Genomic DNA, 23306 nt, shown 5'->3' with positions numbered 1-23306 from the left:
TATATATATATTTATATACATGTGTTGGTATGGGACCAGAATGCTTGGGACCTGGGGTTTTCCAGATAACTGATCTTTTCATAATTTGGATCTTCGTACCTTAAATCTACTTGAAAATCATGTAATATTAAATAGGCTGGTTTTGCTTCCAATAAAGATTAATTATATCTTAGTGTGGATCAGGTAGAAGGTACTGTTTTATTATTACAGAGAAAAAGGAAATTCTTATTTAAAATTATGATTATTTGACTATAATGGAGTCTACAGCCGACAGCCTTACCGTAATTCTGAGCTTTCAGGATAACCAATTTCCGGATAACGGATCCCACACCTGTATACCCAAAATATGTTTGTACACTAAGAGCAAGCTTCCTCAGCATGCTTTAAGGGATACTATCATGGGTAAAAAAAAATGTTTCAAAATGAATCAGTTAATAGTGCTGCTCCAGCAGAATTATGCACTGAAATCCATTTCTCAAAAGAGCAAACAGATTTTTTTATATTCAATTTTGAAATCTGACATGGGGCTAGACATTTTGTCAATTTCCCAGCTGCCCCTGGTCATGTGACTTGTGTCTGCACTTTAAGAGAGAAATGCTTTCTGGCAGGCTGCTGTTTTTCCTTCTCAATGTAACTGAATGTGTCTCAGTGGGACATGGGTTTTTACTATTGAGTGCTGTTCTCAGATCTACCAGGCAGCTGTTATCTTGTGTTAGGGAGCTGTTATCTGGTTACTTTCCCATTGTTCTTTTGTTTGGCTGCTGGGGGGGGGGAGGGGGGGTGATATCACTCCAACTTGCAGTACAGCAGTAAAGAGTGATTGAAGTTTATCAGAGCACAAGTCACATTACTTGGGGCAGCTGGGAAATTGACAATATGTCTAGCCCCATGTCAGATTTCAAAATTGAATATAAAAAAAATCTGTTTGCTCTTTTGAGAAATGGATTTCAGTCCAGAATTCTGCTGGAGCAGCACTATTAACTGATTCATTTTGAAAAAAATGTTTTTTCCCATGACAGTGTCCATTTTAGAAAGAAACAATTGGCAACACATTACCTATTATACAGAAAGCTGCAAATTACAGGATGGCCATCTCCTATAGAGTTCATTTTAAGTCAGTAATTCTAATTTTTAAAAATGATTTCCTTTTTCTCTGCAATAATAAAACAGTACCTTGTACTTTGTGGTAACTGAGCATAATACTGTTATGCACTATTTTTTCAGAGAATTCTGCCAACACAAGGGGGCATGATGCATGGCACTTCACATTTACCTGATGAAATGAACTTAAATGCATGTGAACTTCAATGCAAATTGAAGGCACCTGTGCTGAAAATGTTCCAAGTCGGCTTGACATTATTTCTAGTATTCGGTGTGAGAGTGATGTGTGAGCCTGAAGCAGTGTCGGACTGGCCCACCAGGATACCAGGAAAAGTCCCGGTGGGCCAAGGTTTTAGTGAGCCCTCCAGCTTCTAAGCATTTGTAACAATTTCATGTTCATTCCCTAATTATGTATGGAAACAAAGGGGTCAAATAGATGGAAAATAGAGTATATCATGTGAAGAAAAAGTACTAAGAAAATAAAAAGATTGAGTGAGAAGTGGAAGAAATTTAGCCTTGAGAATGCGCCTATTGTCTAAGGTTTTGAGTGGCATAGAGCACAACTATAGGGAAGTGCAAAGAGCATAAGAACCTTTAATAAGTGGGGTTTACTCCCCAGTGAAGTGTGCTTGCGCTTGTAACTGTCCCCTATTGTATTGTAGTTTATACAGTTCTTATCAACTGGAGATCATTTTTTAATACATCCACACTTTTAGATGTGGGGTTTTTCCTTTTTCTTATACTGTACATGCTTTCTATTTTTCAAGCCCAATACCTAGGATTATGACACAAAAGTATTTACCATTGTTATTTACCATTTATTCCGTCTGTTATAACTAAGGTAAAGCACTGCGTATCTTGTCGGCGCTATATAAATAAATAAATGATGATGATGAATAGTACAGGTTGCATGTATCGCCCTGCTCATGATAGCAAGTGTATTATTTATGAGTTCTATTATGGCATGGAAGGATTCCCACTAACCATTATAAAATGCACTTATTAGCCACCACTGAGGTCTGTCTGCGAAATATATTTGTTAAAGGTACAGTGTGAGATTGGCATGAGCATCCCGTTCATTGCTATTCCTTAGATTTGTGTTTCGGACTTTTTATGTGTAGCTAATCAGTCTCCTGAACCAGTAAACCCTTTCACTTGGCAGGTTATTAACTTGAAAAAGAAAGCTATTGATTTTCACCGGAATGCACAAGCTGTGTGACTGGGGTGCGCCCTTGATGAATTAATGGTACTGTGACTGCTCTCCTGGGGGACACAGAATTGATGGCAGATGTTCATTAGCATACATACATCTCACTCAATTCTATGATCTTAATGAGGGGGGGGCAGTGTGCCTTACCCATAATGCCTTTCTCTACCACTTTGGAATGTTACCTGTACCTTCTTATATTTGTATCTTTCTTCCCAGTTGTTGACATTGGTATGTAGCTCATTATCCCTGCCAGGCAGCTAATGTATCACTCGAACAGCAATGTATTGCTAATATAGGGGATAAAAATCCCATTCTTAAGCCTAGCTTGATTAATTTCCTCTGAAAGGATCATGTATCAGCCTTATTAAGGTCATTATTAATAAATGCTAGAAGGCTCAGGAGTCACGCTGTTTATATGTTAATGGGCCTCTTTTTACTTTGCATTTCTCCATGGAGACAGGCGCTTTTTGTCGGCAACACTCCGTTGTTCCTGCCCTTTGTTGCCCCATAATAAAGGAGTAGCGGGTTCCTGTGGAATCATTTCAAAGCAAAGTGACAAGACACATAACAACACGCCTTTACAGGATGCTGCTGTGTAACAAGGCTCCGCCCCTGAAACGCCATAATCCCACACTCCCCTACACAGACTCCTCCCCGGCACGCGTAATTTGCGTCATTAAAGTCCGCCCCTTCGCCGTCAATTGTAGTGGAGGGTTCGCTCTCCGGGTCTCTGGAGCACCAATGTTCCCAGGTATGTTAGAATGCCTAGGAGAGTGCACACACTTTCCTGCTGTAACTGAATGATATCTGCCAGCGCCGAGCTAAAGGCGAGCCCACTTGTATTTCATTCACAGCTGCGAAGTCCCCGGCAGCAGCAGTTCCTGTCTCGCAGACAAAAGCGGACACTCAGGGCAGTTACCATTCACCGGCACACACACACACTGTATAGCTTCTGGGAGAGCTCTTACACTCTGCTGTAATAGGCGTCTTTTCATAAGGGCTCGGGGAATGGGGCTTCCCATATAAAGGTGGCAGAAATAGTTCTTCGACTCGTTCGGGGTGCCCATTAATACTGGAGCAGGAAATAGTGTGAGAAAGGTGCACCCCTATTCTAAACCCCCAGTTGTTATCACCCACCCTGTGTGACTCAGTGGCACAGACCCCTCCTGAAAGTGACAATGAGACAATGCTGTTGGCATTTACTGAATGTAACGTTGTCCTTGGAAAGGATCTGTAAGGAACACACAGTAGATACTTGTAGCAATGTGCACGAGATGTTGACTATTTAAATAGGAAATCTGTTAGGAAGTAAATGTTATTGTTTGTGCATGGTGGCCTAATACTTCACATTGGGTACAAGTTTACATTTTTGTGGAGGGCGTTTGTATAAATAACCTGTGTGCCTTTATACCCCAGTTTTATCCCAGAGTCGCTTTGCTTAATTTGAATTCTATTTCTGGTCAGCTTTATTCTAGTCTACCGACCCGGCATGCAGTGTGCTGCTAAGATGAACCACTAAGGAGCTTTCTCTTTATATTATATGTCCTTTTTATGCCATTTAACTTCATTGCGCACAGGCTCATCTGGTTCTATTCTATATATTACACACAGAAGGAGGGGTTTCAATCAGTCGCTATCACACTAAGCCATCTAACAGTATCATGAGTCTCTTAAATTGAATTAATGTGCTTCCTATAGCTGCTACATTTACTTGCGGTTGAGTTTACTTGATGTCAACTGTTTTTCCCTAAAGGATCCAGTCCTTACAAAGTGGCAGGTGAGACCATGATCTGGTTGGCAGGTCTGTCATGGTTCATAAAATAGCTGATATACATCTAGTTGAGATAAGAACAGAACATTTCTCTTTGTAGTGATGTAAATGCCAGTCCTCACAGCCAATAGCTTTCTGTTCCTACTTCACATAGTAGAACTTATACAGGGTGGCACATGACTGGGTGTTTTTATTAGTCCATCTGGCATCAAAATGCCTAGGAGTATTTATTTAAATTGTGTAGCAGTGTAATTCCCCGCATTGGTTGCACCTTAGCAGTTGGAGGGATCCTGGTAGCTGTTGTTAAACGACAATCAAAGGTTGCTTGCTTTGGTACCACAAAGTTTTGCAGTTGGTCCAAAGTCCCTGCGCTAAATAAATTGATTTGAAGAAGAAGCAGGGCCTACCGACATTCAAACGGATCCACGGGACCAATGAAGATTAGTTAAAAAATATGTTTTATTTGTTTGTTTTTTTTAACTAATCTTCATTGGTCCGGTGGATTCATTTGAGTGACGGTCGGCTTCTTCTTCAAATCTTGTGCCGTACCGCTCCCTAAAGCTGGTTGTCTGGGGCTGGTGCACCCGGACCACATTTACTTTTTGGCGAGTCATTTACAATATATTCTGGGGCACATTGTTTTTCTCAAACTACTGCTAAATAAATTTATACTGCAGTTTCAGGTATTTTGCAAATAAATAGGGGCTGCTGGAATTGTGTGTAGTGTCAGAATCCTGTTTACATTTGCTGTTTGCCTTACTTCTCCTCTTGGTTAGGAGTTCCCACCAAGTGCTGCCCTAAACATGGCAATCTGTATAGACTAGAGGACACCTAGTTAATGATTTTTACTAGGGATGCACCAAATCTACTATTTTGGATTCGGCCAAACCCCCGAATCCTTCTCAAAAGATTCGGGCGAATACCGTACCGAATCCTAATTTGCATATGTAAATTAGGGGTGGGAAGGGGAAACATTTTTTACTTCCTTGTTTTGTCACGCGATTTCCCTCCCTGACCCTAATTTGCATATGCAAATTAGGATTCAGGGTTCGGCCAGGCAGAAGGATTTGGCCGAACCCTGCTGAAAAAGACCGAATCCTGCCCGAATCCCAAACCGAATCCTGGATTCGGTGCATCCCTAATCTTTACAGACTTAACAAAAATCACATTATTCGTTTTTTTTTAATTTAAAAATTCAACCATGTAAAAATGTGGAAACAACTCAAACACATTGAAATCACACTGTACCCATCATTTTCAAGAGTGTGCCAAATTTCAAATCAACCTCAAAAACACTTACAATAGCTTGGAGCTTGCTAATACAACTCCTATTAACTTCTGCTTGAACTTGCCAGCTTTAAGTGAATTTTTATATTCCTGGTTTCTATTTTTTTTTTTGCACTTCTTAAAACTCAAATTTGCCATTTTTGTGAATATGAATGTTGATAAATCTGCCCCTAAAAAGTATTAAAACCACTATAGTTAGATTATGAGAACACAGGCAGATGTTAGATAATAGATCACTTATGAGACAGGTAATGTGCATTGATAAATCCCCTCTCTTTTTTGTATAAATGCCCGTTACACATGTGCAATATCCCATGTCAACCAATCAAATTGTTGTGTAAATTGTTCTACCTGCAGCTGGCTTTAAAACGCTAATCACTGATTGGTTGCTATGGGTGACTGCCCATGGCCAAATTTGCCCAATGTTGCTAAATTAGCCCAGCTGTGTTCTAAATAGTGGTATAGGATCTGTAATGTGAAATGGTGAGGACCTTACTATGCAGCACCAGTCTTTAAGCTTATGGTAATGGCTCATACAATGATTCTGGTTGAATTGAGCATTTAGTAACTCTGCTAGCTGGTGATAATGGCCCTCATGTGGGTCCAGATGTTTGCCATTGAGATGAATAGTGTGCCCACTTGCCATTGCCCAGAATTGAGTGTTTTGTTGCCATATCCTTTAAACCAGTGGTCCCCAACCAGTAGCTCGTGAGCAACATGTTGCTCCCCAACCCCTTGGATGTTGCTCTCAGTGGCCTCAAAGCAGGTGCTTATTTTTGAATTCCAGGCTTCGAGGAAACTTTTGGTTGCATAAAAACCAGTTGTGTTGCCAAACAGAGCCTTCTGTAGGCTGCCAGTTCACATAGGGGCTACCAAATAGCCAATCACAGCCCTTCGTTGGCATTCTTGGGGAACTATGTTCATGATTATGTTGCTCCCGACCCTTCTTACATTTGAATGTGGCTCACTGGTGAAAAAGGTTGGGGATCCCTGCTTTAAACCATTGAATAAACCCAACAGAAAAGTTTTGCTATTAGCTTAGCTTATTTATCTTTATAAAATAAACCTTATTTTTTATAGCGTGTGGGGCGCAACATCCTATTTAACCATGACTTGGAGCCACAGTAGCCAACTTGTATAAATTCTGTTCCAGCAGGTGACAAAAAGCTCTGTTTTTCAAATGCAGTGCATTATATTTAAATGTTTTGATGCCATTTCATTTTTGGTGCTTTGCCCTTTAAGACATGGTAGTAACTTGGTTCAGTTTGAAGTGTAATAATAGGCAGATTTGTGCAAAGAGAAAAAGGCGACATTTTATTTTCAGATAGTGGACTGATTGGTTCCTATGGGTTATTGCTCCTGGGCAAACTTAGCACCTTTAATTACATATGGGGGATAGAGTCCACACTGAATGATTTAGAGAAGGTTTATGTTACAGCTGCTCTATAAATAGCATTCCATATAGCGTTAGCTACCTTCTTATAGAGATCCCACCTATAAAGGGTTACCTGCTCAATGTCAGAATTCACTTCTCTGATTGTCAGCCTAGTAATTTTTATGGCCCTGTGCTCCAGGACTGGAACCCTCCAGCTGCATTCAATCACTGCACATTCAGTTTATTATCTCCTTCTCCCCAATGGCAGCGACAAGAGGGCCGTTGTTTTTTTGCTGCCATTTTAGTACTGCACCTGCCAGCATCCAGAAATGGAACAAAGCAGGCATATAAATTAATGAACTGAGCTCCTCTTGTGCCCTGGATTAATTTTGTTGTGCCCTCATGTTTTTTCCTTACCTTTCTGCCTGCAATCACATTAACTGTTGACACTTTATCATGTGTGCAGCCATCAACACAATTCCAGCTTCTTCATCTCCCCTTTGCAACCTTCCCGCACACCCGTCACATTATTATCACCACTTTAAATTGTTCTCTGGTCTCCAATTTTATAGTCCGTAGAAGGTATTCCTGGTACTACTGCACAAAATAAAGCAGAACATAGTGTGAGAAAGTAAGGATACATTATATGGTCAAATAAATGGTCTTATTACTTTACTATTAGAACCAGGGTGAGATGGGAGATCACATCACCACTTTTGCAGTGTCTTGTAGGTCTCTAAGGGGGGAATTCACAAAAGTGGAGATAGCCCATTCTTGGCGTTAAAGTGGTAGTAAACTGGTGTAAAATACTTTCTCCATTTTTGCAAACAGAAATCTGCTTAAATTCCAACTCAACCACCACGTTCTTTTAGTGAAAGAAACAGTTTACAAACACTTTTACGAATTTCTTTCAAACAACATAAAAATGGTGCAAAAACTACATTTTAAACGACAGTTTCTCCCAACATTTTGAAAAGCTCAGTATAACTTTTCCCCATGTGCTGTGCTTTGATTCATCCAATCTTCATTTCACATCTCTTGTAGGTGCCCCATTCTGAATTATCATATTAATAGGGATTAGCATTTTATAGTCAGGGCACAAATTTCTGTCTAACCCTATAGGTGTAAACGCCTCATTAACAAAATAGAAACACTGATTAAACAGTGCTTTAACACTTGACCTAAGATATTAAAGCATATTTCCATACAAATCCCTATATTATGCAAAATAGCATTTTTTAGTTTTAGACTTATATCTTGTTACAGAAGTGGAATTACACAAACATGTAGGCAGATTTAGAAAGGCCAGGTTATCCTGAAAAAAATGATGTATAATTTTCCTAGGTAAAATAAACCCCCTCCCCTGGAAATTCCAATTTCATGGCTGACTGACAGCTTTAGTAAGAACTAAAGACACGTTCAGAAAAAATGTTGTTAAAATGTTGTGCGAAAGACAAAATCTGAAAACTTTCTGTTTAAAAGACAAATTCACAGAAGTGGAGAACGAGGTTTGTGAATTTGGTGGGAAATCCAACATTTTTATCACTCTTATTTTGTCTCAACATCACCACTTTTGTTTATTTTGTCACCTATAGCTTCAGTCAGAAAAGGGAGGCGCTCATTTAGATTGTTGCTATCGTGAACCTTAATGTATCAGTGTCCAGTGCTGGACATAAGATGACCGTCCTATCAGACCTGCATTTAGAGGTTCAACTAGTCGCTTTTAGCAATGGCATATTTGCTTCCCCATCTTTCAAAGTCATCCAGTGTCATTGGAGACCCAGTTGTGTGTGTGTTTCAGGGAAGTAAATGTGCATTTAGAGTGAACACAGTATTCACACAACTGGGGGTAAGTGATGGCCAGGAAGACTCACAACATTGAGTTACAGCATAAACTTTGATGAACTTCCAAGCAATGTTCACTGGCTATTTGGATTAGTAAGAATCATTTTTTACATAGCATTCTCAGCTATTGTTTCTTAAGTTTAAATACCAAGATAAAGTGATCTGGGTGTTCTCCATCTCACTATTTGCTTTCGCTCATGATTTAGAGAATGAGTAGACTATTGGACCACTCAGTCCTACAGGCATTTGATAACATATTGTACATTTCCAGAACACAGCTTGTCAGTGACCCAAAAGTGCTGAATTATGAAGTGATGTAGTTCTAATGAAAGATGAACCACTGGCCAAATGGCCCAACTTGTAAAAACACTTTATTGCACATGAACACTCCATATAACTTGGGATGCTTCTCTTTGGTCTGTCTTGAGAATTTCTTTAAATCTTAATGAAACATGGAACAAGAGTGGTATTATTGGTAGTATGCTGTAATTTCCATATTTGCTGTGCATCTTTATGGCAGGAACTACAATTTTGGTCACATTATGTAAAACAAAATATTGTCTTGCATCCAACCTTTTTTGAAAAACGTTTTTGTTATCCAAATTTGAGGACAGGTAATTTATAATGGAACAAGAATGGTATGGTAGTATTTTGTAATTTCCACATCTTTATGGCAGGAACAACAATTTTGGTCCCATTATGTAAAGTACAAGGCAAGGCAGTTTTTTTAACCTTAGAATTATTTGCTTAAAATGGACTTTATGGTAAATGACATTACTGTAATTTGGTGCTTTTTGCATAACGGGTTTCTGTATAATAGATCATATACCTGTACTGCTATTTGTGGCATCCCAGAAGTTGTAGATTTTTACCACTGATTACTCCATATTATCTTGGCTGTATTTGGGTCCAGTGCTGCCCAAGGCCATCGATTAGTGCATGCACAGAACTACCTGCCTTACTACACCTGTGCTGATTGTAGGTGTTTCGATACCCCCAGTTCAGCAGAGATTTTTTTTTCTGCACTTTTAAATTTACAGTTTAGCACCAAAGGGCCACCCCTTTAAAGCTGCCATCCTAGTGCACAGGCCCTCTAGTGTCTATACTGTTTATACTTCACTATGTATTATTTCATTGGTAATTTTTGTGCCTCTTTTCCCTTAATCTTGGATACATAAAATCATATTAAGGTTAATTATTTTCATTCATATCTCTACCTATTTAAAGGGGAAAAATATGTACACTACAGTGTACTAAATTAAAAGTACTGTTTAAAACTGGATTTTATTAGTGGAGTTACCCTTTTGTAACCTTATATAACAAGCCAACCTAGTTCGCATTTCTCTATTTCTCATGTCTGAAAGTTATTATGTCTCTGCACAATTCTAGAAGGTTGCCCATGGTTTTAATTGCCCAAAAACAGACCGTTTCTAAAATGAATGAAGTTGAACTGAAATGGCCTTGTGTGAAAACAAGCACTTACCTACAAACACTGGACACATTTTCCCTGTGCAATAACCCATAGCAACAATAATATTGAAGGATTTAGCTTTGAATATTAGGAAGGGATCTATTTTCCAAAATGCTTGGGACCTGGCGTTTTCCAAATAATTGACATTGTCGTAACTATGATTATCATTAATTTTACTAAAGAACATTTAAAGGGGTGGTTCACCTTTAAGTTAACTTGTTAATTCTAAGCAACTTTTCAATTTACCTTTATTGTTTTGGTTTTTGAATTATTTGCCTTCTTCTGACTCTGTCCATCTTTCAAATCGGGGTCAGACCCCATCTAAAAGAACAAATGTTCCATAAGGCATTTTACAAATGTATTGTTGTTGCTACATTTATTGCTCATCTTTCTATTCAGGCCCCTCTCTTATTCATATTCCAGTCCCTTATTCACATCAATTAGTGGTTGCTAGGGTAGTTTGGACCCTTGCAACCAGATTGCTGAAATTTGCAAACTGGGTGAGCTGCTGAATAAAAAGCTAAATAATGCAAAAACCACACATAATAACAATGAAAACCAATTACACATTGTCTCAGAATATCACTCTGGTTTCCAGATACCAGATCCTTTATCCATACAAGGTACTATTGTATTAGTGCAAAGAAATACAAAATCGTTTTCGAAAAAAATAATAGAATTATTTGCGTAAAATTGACCCAGTGGGAGATGTCTTTCCTGTAATATGGAGCTTTCTGGATTACTGATTTCCAGATAAGGGATCCCGTACCTGTAGTCTGCTACAGCCCTCCCAAACAGTATTGGTGTCAGGACCACCATATTAGTGCTATAAATAGAGAGTCTATTATCCTGGTGCTTCCAGTACTGGTATATTTTGTTTCATTTATAATTCCAATAATGTAGGAAACCACCGAATAAAAGGGAAAGGCAATAGATCCCAAGGAGGTCCCTGTTTACTAAATATGGAAACAGGTACCATACTAATACTCCCAGAAGAGGAGGTGAGCAGAGATATATGTAAGCATATACAACTACTATTATGGTTTTATTTCCCTTTGGGGGCAAAGGCTGTATTTGTGCACCTGTATACTTAATAAATGACACCAAAACAATTTACCCAAAGAGAAAGTCACAACAAGGTGCCATTTATTAAACCTACAATTTATCTGGTCAAGGTTTTAAAAGGGAAAACTCAAATTTTTGTGGAAAACAAACTTGCATTTTTAGAGCTTTACTATACCCCAAAGCTGCTAAAAATCCAAATCTGAAAATACTCCATCTCAATCTGTCGAAAAAGTCGAGTTTTTGCAGCGACAATTCGATAGTCTAATTTTCAGAGCGTCAAACATATGATACAAATTCATACCTCCCAACTGTCAAGGTTTATAGAGGTACAGTCCCTCTTTTGACAGCTCAACCTGCAGTCCCATGTTTGTACTGGAAAGTCCCATTTTACTCTGCACTGAACAGCCAGAAAAAGATACGTTTCTAACTTAATTGGCTTTTGGCAGAGAGCCCAGAACAGCCCGAGGTTCAGATAAGATACTTTTGTAACAATTTCGAGATAAGTAAATAAGTAATTGTAACAATATAAGATAACAAGTCCCTTGGGAAAAGTTAGACTCACAGCTTAAAGGGCAATTCACCTTCATTAGCAAAACTGTAATTACTGAAAAAAAAACAGAAATATGTTCAAACTTTAATAACCTGCCAAATTTTGTAAAATGAACATGGTAATTAGGGGGTGTGGCCACGCAAATGGGCATGGCCAAAAAATCCAGTGCTATGGCCCTCTTTTTGTTTCCAAAATGTTAGGAGGTATGCAAATTGACGATTGATTGTGTCGCAATGTTTTTTCACTGTCTTCTTCGAGAGAAAAAATATTGATAAATGAGTTAAATTCGTGGAAGGGAGTTTGGTTGACTTTGTTTTAACAAAAAAAATGATATTAATATATTTTCGTAAATAACCCCCCAAGTGTCCTATAAATACTCTTATTTGAAAAAAGACACTGCAATGGAAAGGGACAGGGACTAGGTGCTCTGTCATTCTATTTTAAATATTTTTGTCTTGTTTTAATGTCAATTTCAATGAAGGTTTGTTTGTTTTAAATCAAACCCACCAAGTAAGCTTCACTTAGGGGATCGAGCTGAAATATTTAAAATGAATCCTGCTAAATAAGACTTGGTATGGCTCATGTGTCACCTCTAAATAGGATGTCTGGAGTCCTCTAGGAATAAATGGAAACCTATTTCACAGGATGGAACGGGATAAGGCCTTTGCTTGAAAAATGAGAGCTTGTATGTGAGATGTAGAAGAGGCTGGTATATTTCTCTGTGCTATGTTAAACAAAATATAAACTCTGTTTTGAAACATAATCCCTTCTGCTCTATAACAATAAACTGTCGCATCCAGCCTTTGTCTGCAGGTCTGAATAACTCTGCTCCCCAGTTAGATTTAATAGCAGGACGAAACTAGATCCCTGGAATGTTTATATAGCCATTCTATACTATATATGTTTTAAAAACCCTGAGTAACCTTGAAGAGTATTTAAATATCTAATTAATATGTTTAGGTTCTCCTATATGCTAGGAGTCTTGAAAAACTGGATGTTAATATTTAAAGCCTTGTATTTACTAAACCTCACATTTTTCTGATCAACTTTTAGGGACAAAAACTCAAATTTCACCTATCCCAAATTGAAGTTATCTTGATCTGTGCTGGGTTTTGCCCAACTTTTTCGGGGTTTCTGGCAAAAACTAGAAAAAAAATTGAGGAAAATCGTACGATTTTGGGTTGTTGCTTGATTTTTTTTTTTTTACCTTTCCAAATAAATGTATTTATTTTATCTATAAATAAGCTACAATTGGACATGGGAGTTTGGTCCAGCTTTTTTATTGCGACATTGAGATAAATTGGGATTTTAGTAAAAATCACATGTAGACATGTATTTTATATTGGGCGAGTTTATACAGGAAAAATAAAGTCCAAGAAAAATAACACTTTCTTTGTAAATATGAACTAGCCGAGTACTGTAATTTATGTAAAGAAGTAAGGTCAGAGCAGTACAGAACATCCACAACTATTAGATACAGGCAATATAGAGTGAGAGAGAGAGAGAGAGAGAGAGAAAAGAATATAAAATATGCATTTTTTCAGTTAGGAAAATGTGCCTGTTTCAACATATATAAGGAATTCTTTGGAAATAATTTAGAATATGGGCATAACTCCTCTAGTGTCTCTTGGCTTTATTGTGATGTTTAATTACATGGATTCTCCTTTGTTTTCTCTATATGCAGTGATTCCAATCTGTTACTTTCCAGCACAAGTCTATTCAGGAGACCTGCAGTATTTACACAGTTATTTTCTCTGCTGAAAAAAAAAAGAGATCTGTCTTTGTTTTGCTTTTTTCTTTTGTAATGTATATTTATAAGGTATGTTGCGGCTTTGTATATTTGCAGATTCAATCTGTGTGCCGGGCTTTGATCCAAGCTTAAGCATGATGACTGGTATAACTCAGATCAATCCAATGATGGCAGGAATGGGCCTTTTGCCCCCACCACCAACTCAGTTACCTATTGTCAAAGAGATTATCCACTGCAAAAGCTGCACCCTATTCCCGCCCAACCCCAGTAAGTACTTGTCTTTTTTTACTGCTCATTTTGAAATGTTTTAAATAATATTTAGATTTAAATTGAATATATTTTAATGATCATGGAATATAAACATGTTATTACCTGCAATGTTCAACCTTTACCCAAAGGCCTGGTACTGCCAACTTGTATCCACTGCCAAAAGAAATCACAGTAATACTGCTTTTCCTGACTGTGTTTACTTAAAGGAGAACTAAACCCTAAAAATTAATATGGTTAAAAATGTCAAGTAATATTTTGAACTTATTGTACCAGCCTAAAGTTTCAGCATCTCAATAGCACCAATGATCCAGGACCTCAAACTTGTCCCAGGGGGTCACCACACTCGCATGCTCAGTGGGCTTTAAGCAGCTGTTGAGAAGCTGCTCACAAATTGTCAAGCAGAAAATGAGGTTGGCCTGTAATTTCAGTTGATGCTACAAGACTGATTGTTAAATTCTATAGTTATCCATATATTTATAACACCAATCTTTGACTCACTTGAATGATAGTTTAGCCTTCCCCTCCCCCCCCCAAAAAAACTCAAGCAGCCCAAAAGAAGTAGTTTACCATTATAGGAGAACTCAACCCCCCCAACTAATAAAACCCCCTACCCAGTACCCTACATAGTGTACCCTACATAGTCTCCCCTCCATACCCCCCCACCCGCGCCATATTGGAGTTGGAGCCATTTTCCGGTTCATAGCGAATGCACCAAAAGTAATGGAAATTGCTGAAGGGAATGAAGAGGACCTGAAAAAATCTGAAGAGCCAGAAGATGGTGCCGATGAGCTCACCTGCGCTTACTCTACACTTATAGGCGAGTAAAGGATTAGAGGCACTTATAGGTGTTATTACCTATGTAGGAGCTGGGGACTATGTAGTGTACTGGCTAGGGGGGTTTTATTAGCAGGGGGTTGAGTTCTCCTTTAAAGGGGACCTGTCGCCCAAAATAATTATTTCAAATCCTATTTTATTATGTAGTCAAGCAAAATAAACTTTAATTACACTGTATAAATTATCTGAATATTGTTTCCATCAGTCTGGGAACTCATTATAACAAGCAGGCAAGAGCCATTTTGTGGACATCTATCAAGGCAAGCCTTGCAAAGTTTTGTTTGTGCACCAGAATGGGGGACCTAATGTCCATCCCCATACACTCGCTACACAATTAAATGGTTAAGAGAACGGGGGAATGTGGGGAGAGCAGTGACATTGAAGTGCTGAATGGAAAGTGAAAGTAATTGCTTGCCCAGCCTAAGGCATAGAGGAGGGGCAGGCATTGTTTGATTGACAGCTGAGATTTTTAAATGAGTTTACAACAGCTATGGCCGCTATACTAAAAAAATACTAAAAATATTTTATTATTCATGTTTAATTTGAAAAGGACTTTCATTATACAGCTTTTTATGTGTGGGTGACAGGTCCACTTTAAAGGAAAACTATACCCCCAAAATGAATACTTAAGCAACAGATAGTTTATATCAAATTGAATGACATATTAAAGAATCTTACCAAACTGGAATATATATTTACATAAATATTGCCCTTTTACATCTCTTGCCTTGAACCACCATTTCGTGACTCTATCTGTGCTGCCTCAGAGATCACCTGACCAGAAATACTACAACACTAACTGTAACAGGAAGAAGTGAGGAAGCAAAAGGCACAACTCTGTCTGTTAATTGGCTCATGTGACCTTACATGTGGTTTGTATGTGTGCACAGTGAATCTTACGATCTCAGGGGGCGGCCCTTATTTTTTAAAATGGCAATTTTCTATTTATGATTACCCAATGGCACATACTACTAAAAAAGTACATTATTATGATTATGGTTCATTTACATGAAGCAGGGTTTTACACATGAGCTGTTTTACTCAGTATCTTTTAATAGAGACCTATTGTTTGGGGGGTATAGTTTTCCTTTAAAGAAAGAAATAAACTTGGAGACAAGTATATGCACAACATGTATATTTAGTGAGTGCATTCTTGCAAAGTGAATTAAAATAGCTTCTAAATGCAAACACTACATTTTTAGTAGAAGTCCGTTACACAGGTAATAAAATGACTGTATTTCCCACTGGGGCTTCTTCTGTGATTGAAAATATCAGGCTGAGCAAGCACTGTTTTCTATCACCTGTCAAATAGAATTACTTTATTATTTCTTTTTTAAACTGGATAACTATGTCATTCTCAGACTGGGCACTGGTGAGTTGTTTTCACAGGTAATCAAGTGATGATATAGTCACCACTGAAGTATAAATTCTTATGCAAAAAATAAGAGCTATTTAGCAATATAAGCAATAAGTGTGAAAGCATATTTGGATTACACATTTCATGTAAACAGCCTTGTCTTCTTCTTATTTTAATCTAAATATACAAAAAAATACTGCATGACCAATCAGTGGTTGTAGCCATGCAGAATGCATCAAATTGCTTAATGGTCATGTTTAATGTTTCCACAATGGTTTGACAAAATAATGGCTCCAATCTAATATATATAGAGTATATCGAATTGTCCTGATCCTTTGTGTTTTTACACAACTCAAAATAAAAAGTTTTGTATACATTAGTTGCAGGTGCAATGTTGTTGGATTGATATTTATTTTGAAGACTGGCTAAATTTCACTTATTTCATGGTGATAACCTGCTGAAAGTGATTTGGGCCATACATGATGACACTGTTGGAGACAATTGTATTTTGAGAAAATACATCAATATGTACTACTGTTTAAAAGTGACACTTGTGAAAAAGCAGGTAATGCTTTTAAAAATAATGCCATGAATAGTATTTTGTTTTTAAAGAAACTTTCAAGAAAAAAAAAACACTCATGGCATTATTCATGAAACTATTGCTTCTATACGGGTCTTTTTGGGGGGTGAGACAGTCTGTTACCTTGTTCATCTTTTCACAGCAGACATTTCTTTATGATTTCCGCTGTGATTTCCACTGTGTGCTTGGGTAATTTCAATTCTACAGAATGAATGTTAAAATAATCAGATGCCTCCCTGATGGTATTAAATGATGGATAAGAACCAGCCTGTTCTTCTCAGAAGAGTGACATCAATTTTAGATCAAATTATTAATTCCATTTCCAGAATTAAAAGCCCAAACCTGCAGGGAACGGTTGGCTGCAGACATTCATCCACATTACATTATTTACCCCTTCAGTAGGCAATCAAATCTGAAAGGGTGGGTCACTGAATAGTATAGTGATTACTCAACAACAGAAAGGAAAAGGCCCAGGTGCACCGCCCTCAGCACGGGGAGCACATAAACCAAAAATACAATGGAGCGGACAATCAAAATGAAGGTGATCTTCCACCAGGCAGTTGAAGCAAAGTCAAGAAGTTTATCATGTCCACAGCCTTACGCGTTTGTGTTACAAATCTACTACTTTCAGTAGACAACCTACCTTCTGTTTTCAACTGACCGAGTGCAGGCCTAGATAGATTTTGGCTAAAATCAATGTGATTTGATCTGCACTGGTGTTAGGGCTTTTAGACTAAAGGGCTATTGCACAGAATAGCTGCTGCTAGTATCAGAGATCAAACCCTTTGGAAATCAGTCCCCATTGCCTTCAATTGGAGGTTGCCATGTAGAGGTAATTACTGCCTGAAAATGGAGTAGTGCACAAGATGCCCCCTTGGAATGACAGTGAGAAATTATTCATAATCTTTTGCCTGTGTTTTGATTATCACTACAAGTGGCAGTAATCAGAACGCCCTATGTATAATTGCCATAAGCCTCAAGAAAATAAAACTAGTAACCTTTACTTGGAGTATATAGAAAACACTGCTTATGTCTGAATGTTTTAAACCAGTGCTGCATACAGATATTTATTGATGTTTACTATGCAAGAAATAATCCAGCGGCACAAGTGTTGTTATGGCCCAGTCCCTATGATAAAGTCTATGGCTAATTTAATTTTACTCATTTTCTCATTCAAAAGTAATTAAAAAAACATGTTGTAATGGTTGCCATAGAGACAGTGTGAACCACTACTCGCTTCTTTATCATTTTGCCTTTTTTTTTTCTAGGTGTCTCGAGACAATGACTTTAGGTTGTTCAGAGCAGTTAATCAGAATATTTTAGAATAGCAGTTTTACTTGCAGAACCCATTTTAATAGGTCTCTCATTTAAATGTAAATAATACAGCATGCTTTGAGCTTCCCAGCCAAGTACGCACATGCATGCTGTTAGGTTACGCTTCCTCTGTTCTGGCATTCTGTTGTTTAATCTGGAACAAGACAGAGTAGATAACCAGCAAGTATTTTTCATCAGAATGTCAAAGCGCCGCATTTTCTGCCTTTGTGCATTTTCTTTTTTTATATTTATTCTTTTCAGTACAATTAAATGGGTATACATATTCACCTGTCCTGTGCTCATCTAACTGTTTTTTTTGTAGACAAAGAATGATCAGTATTTGCATTGAGTGGATAAAATATGTGAATTTATCATGTTTGTCACAATTAGCACACACAGTTCTTTATGATTCTCTGCTTTTCTGTGCACATTTTAGCTTTTTTTCATCTTGGTAAAAATATATGAACCGAGGAAGCAATGCTAATGAATGCCATGTGAAGTGCACTCAAACATTTAGAGGGCATTGCCTGGGTCCCATAAAGGGGAAAGTGTAGGTTAAAATAATTTAAAAAATAAATTTTGTCTATACATCAGGGATGGCTATGGGTGCAGTCCACCAGTGTTGGGGGTAACAATGCATTGTAATGCAATGCAATGCAATGCAATGTATTGTAGTCTAACAGAAACTGTTGGGCCACATACTGGACATCCCTAGTTGCAATATGGTGTCTGCAGCCTTCTTACTTTTTATTAGGGTATAACTCAATCCCAGATAGCAAAAATAAAACTGCTGAGGTTTGTTTTTTTTTTTTTTTTATCATCGAAAGGTGCATGCTAAAAATGATTGGGTTGCCTTTTAGTAATAAAGAATGTGCATTGTCTTTTTTGATATTCAGATTTTTTGCTCCTTTAGATTTGCCTCCACCCTCGACAAGAGAGAGGCCACCGGGCTGTAAAACTGTGTTTGTTGGAGGACTTCCTGAAAATGCAACAGAGGAGATTATTCAAGAATTGTTTGAGCAATGTGGTGATATTACAGCTATTCGCAAAAGCAAGAAGAATTTTTGTCACATTCGATTTTCTGAAGAATTTATGGTTGATAAAGCCATTTACCTCTCTGGTACAGTATATTTTAATTTTAGTCACTTTCTATTTGCTTAATTTGTCTTCTCATGGTTTGTTTTGTCTGTGTCTTGTGAATGACCTTCTATAAAACAGAAAATATAGGAGTGCACTGTAGTTTGCAAGAGGCATAATAATGAGTTGTTCTCAATATGTTTTGGATTGGTTGGAATAAGTGTGAATGTTGCTTATCTGTCTGATCACTTATGTCTATTCTGCCCACACATATTTTTGTGTGCTAGTTTTTGTGTATTTTGGGGTAATTACATACCAGCTTTGCACACTGTTTAGAAGTAATTCAGTCCATTATTCTTGGTGGACCTTCTTCATGTTAAGTTAATTGGATGATGCCTGTGACATTCTGTTTTAAATAAAGCCACAGATTCTCATCTGGATATACTGTAGATTGGCCATTGCAGGACATTCATCTATTTATTCTGGACCTCCCAAGTGTTACTTTGCCTTGTGTTTGAGATCATTATCCTGTTGTTACATTTCCCCAAGACTCCGTTTTAGCAGCCTCAAACAGGTTCTCTTTGCCGTATTTGTATCCGAATTGTACACCAGCCATTCTTCTTCTGAACGATATGCCCAGACCCTGCTGATTTTTTTTAGGTGTGAGCAGTGGTAGAATTTCACCCCACATATAATACTTTAAACTTTGGCCAGAATCCTTTATCTTATCTGGTCACAAAACATTTTTCTACACTGCACTCTCTTGATTTTTGGCAAACTTCAGATATTCTTGAACATGGTTTTTTTGAGCAATGACTTATTTTGTGCCACCCTACTTAAAGCCTATACTTATGCAGAGTTTGTAATATGGGTGACCCACACCTACAGAAAAGTATGATGAATGTAGCATGCTGCTATTGGCCAGTGAAACTTATTTCTGTTTTGATTGTGCAGTTCAATCCATTTTAATTTTTTGACCACTTAACACATTAAAATATTCCCGTGCACATTTTTTCTCGCATGCCAATGAGAAATGTTTCAATAAACTGGGAAAATAAATAAATAAAGTTGTCCGAGAACCTTCCCATTGACTTCTATTCAACCTGGCCGGCTTTTACTTTCAGAGTTTTTTCTGGTGACTTTTCTTGGTTTTATTCTTTTATAAATGGAGACTCTTCGAGGTTACAAAGAATATTCTCGAGTATATTAATACTCTTATTTTTTTCACTTTTTTTCTCAAATCATGAAAGAAACTAAAACGCTTATTTTTGATAAATCTGCCCCTAAAAGTAACATTTCCATTTACACTGCATTTTAATGATCTCTGAATATACATGAATTTATAACTCAACTAATTATAAAAATGATGTACCAGAATTTAAGCACATACAATTCTAATTTCATTGTCTTATTTTAATGTTACTTATTCACTGATATTTATATTTTGTCAGTTTGCTCTGCTTTTTGCCATACAAAAGTGACTGAGCTCAACGTTATTTACCATAGTTATTAGAACGCAGATAAATCATATTTCATGTGCCATATCTAATATAATTTGGGATTTGAAATCTATATTCCTTATTTGTAGAAGAAAAAAATAATCAGACATAAAACCAAACATAGCAGCTAGAGTTTTATTGGAATCGAACTGAAAGCATAATGGCTTTGTTCATGATTTTTCTTGAGAGGTTATATAAATGGTAAAGAAAATCAAACTAGCCAAGACAGAGCATCCTAGAAAGAAACGCTGAATACTTTGTTATTGCACATGGACTATTATAATATTATTCTTTAACTCAAAAACAGAATTTGCTAATACTATTACTTTCTATACTCTTAACAAGTAACTCTAAAAATACCATACAGTATAAAGAAAAAAAAACGAAAGAGTCTGAAATGATGGATCTGAGGAGTCTGTAAAATCACGAGGATGGACAAATTAGAATGGCAGTGGGCCAATCCATCTCCAGAAAAAAACTGCATGAATAAGTACCCATCTGGCTGTAATAGAAGATGTATTTGATGAAGAGAAATATGATGGGGGATGATGTTCCTACAAAATGTTAATAGCAACTTTAGAGCGCGTTCTAGGATGAAAATCAGTGAAGTTTAAAGAATACAAAGAAATGGCTATAGTGAAACCTCAATTTTACATATCCTGATTTTAAGTTTTCCTGCATTTTACACAGTTTTTTTTGTGTGGTCCCACTAATTAATAATGCATTTCAGTGGGTGCTTTTCTGTGTTTTCCCTAATAAAGGATGTTTGTCCTCTGTGAATGTTATTATCAGTGAAAGTAATAGCTTTGAAATACTAGCCAGATGCATATTTTGCAATGGTTCTGTCTATAAATTGTAAAATCCAGTTAGTCTGCACCTCATACAGCCATGTACAAATTACTTATTGCTTTAGGTCTTGTATGCGACTGTCAGGGACACCTTTCACATGCCCCTCTTAGTGTAACATTACTGCTGCACTGCTTAACCCTTGTCATTAACACAATAAATACTGAATTTCAAAGTTTAACTATGTGCTTATATCCCTCGAGTGCTTGAAGAATAAGTTGCTGATTCTACACTAAAAACTGCAAAGTTTTGTAGCAAGCTCCATTCTTTGCATCCTCTTCTGTCGTTTCCCCAACGTGGATCTTGTATGTGCATTTGAGTCGATGTCCGGAATCGCTTCAACTGCACATGCTCTTGCAAGATTTGACAGAAGAGGATCTGAAGACCGAAAAGATGGAGCTTGTGAACTCTGTGCAATTCTGCAGTTTTGTGCCAGGTCCGCACACCAAAACAATTGAATGGAATAGATGTTGGTTCTCTTTTAATTCTTACTCACAAATGCCCTTTAAGACCCCCCTTTTATTTTTGCAATATTTGCCTCTTGTAAGGGGCACAGCACCGCATTTGTTTTTCAGGTTGCTCATGAAATTACACAACAGTTTATAGTGGAAGTATCTGCCGTATGCTAGTCTGTGGCTTCCTTCCACATTTGCTACCATTCTCCATTTAATTCCAACTTATTACTTGATACTAGAAAGTCTAGGTGTAAGGATCCCTTGGTCAGGAAAACCATTCCTCTTGTGTGATACTTCACATACAGCTTTTTATTCCAGTATTGCAACATTTTCTGCATGCAGCTATAACGTTCCATTTGCAACACAAAAGGAAGTCATTTTTGAAGTCCGATTTCAGTGATGAAAATTTAGTATGCAATTTCTCACATCTCTGCCCATTTGCGTGTCACTTCACTTTTATAAATAGTTTTAAAATGGAAAACATGTCCATGGTTTGACTTGCCATTTTCCACTGTCACAGTTCCATTATTTTAATAAATGGTTTCAGCTTGTCACTGAGCGGAATAATATCGCTGTCACCTTCTTGCAGTCTGATATTAGCATGTATCAGAAATACATTACAGAAATACACCAATTTTACAATAATACTCTTGTTATAGAAGCAACTTATGATTTTCCTCAGTTAAGCACAGCTAGCATCTTTCTTTTATTTCACAGAATCTTGCAAAGCTAAACCTCACTCTCCCTGAAGTCTCACTGCCTATCCCAAAATTTTTATGAATTGCAAATCCCAGTAGCCTCGCGTTTATGCAGCTATTTATGCACAGAACGGTGAATGAAAGGGTAATGCTACGTGAAAACCTAATAAAAGTGTAGGTTTACATACAAAATGATTAGAATTATCATAATAATACCATCCTTATTACCATTGTCATCATATTATTAAAGGTATATAAAGGATAAATCATATGGAGTAAGAAAGGCCATACAGAAACATTTATTATTTATATGCGGCAGTAATGGCCTAGTTTTTGCAAAATGACTTAAACTAAGCATTATTGGAAATGGCGCGTGGGCAGGGCCAAACTGGCAATCTCTGGATTTTGGCAAAGGTCAGAGGGGCTGCTGTAAAATAGACAGTCACTATTTATTATGCTAAAAAAAATTTGATATAGGGAAGCATAACTAAGTTCTGGCTGTTGCCTCGTCCAGGAATACATTTGATTTTTTTCCATTATAACCATGCTGTTTTTATGGCCCCAAGAAATGAGTTTGATATGAAAGATCAGGTTTTCAAGCTATGCAATAGTATTTTACCTAACAGTTTCTGTTTGCTATAATGCAGTTTTCATTTATTTACATGGCAGCATAGAGCTTGTTAACACGCACAGGGTTAAAATAAGCATGTCAAAATCATTTGTACGGCAGGATATATTTTTGTTGCATACTTCCCCCCTTTGCCATATAAACACTTCCAATCTTAACCCACATCTCTTACCTTGGGTATTTTGCCGCTCTTCAAACTATTCCACTGGGATATAATGGTGGGCATTTCATTCAGTTATATATATTTTAAATTTACTTTCCAAAACCAAAACAATGTAGTGCATTAAGTTCAGGGCACAGTACGCTTCAATCCTTGACTGAGT

General features: G+C 37.3%; 1 protein-coding gene across 6 annotated transcripts in view; it reads left to right on the top strand.

Moving 5' to 3' along the window:
* The window catches only part of enox1.L (ecto-NOX disulfide-thiol exchanger 1 L homeolog), a 334042-nt gene that overhangs the window by 241494 nt on the left and 69242 nt on the right, over window positions 1-23306 (top strand). For 5 of the 6 annotated variants that reach the window (XM_018247319.2, XM_018247318.2, XM_018247315.2 and 2 more), the window contains 2 exons: window positions 13522-13692; window positions 18694-18900. In XM_018247319.2, the coding sequence (XP_018102808.1) occupies window positions 13522-13692; window positions 18694-18900 (378 nt within the window). Of the gene's footprint in view, window positions 1-2881; window positions 3063-13521; window positions 13693-18693; window positions 18901-23306 lie in introns of those variants that run through there. The other variant, XM_018247320.2, reaches the window with a different exon arrangement.

Source organism: Xenopus laevis, chromosome 2L (genome assembly GCF_017654675.1).
Source record: "Xenopus laevis strain J_2021 chromosome 2L, Xenopus_laevis_v10.1, whole genome shotgun sequence".
Classification (NCBI taxonomy): Eukaryota; Metazoa; Chordata; class Amphibia; order Anura; family Pipidae; genus Xenopus; species Xenopus laevis.
The sequence above is the reverse complement of the archived record's forward strand: the minus strand, read 5'-3'. Positions and strand labels throughout refer to the sequence as shown.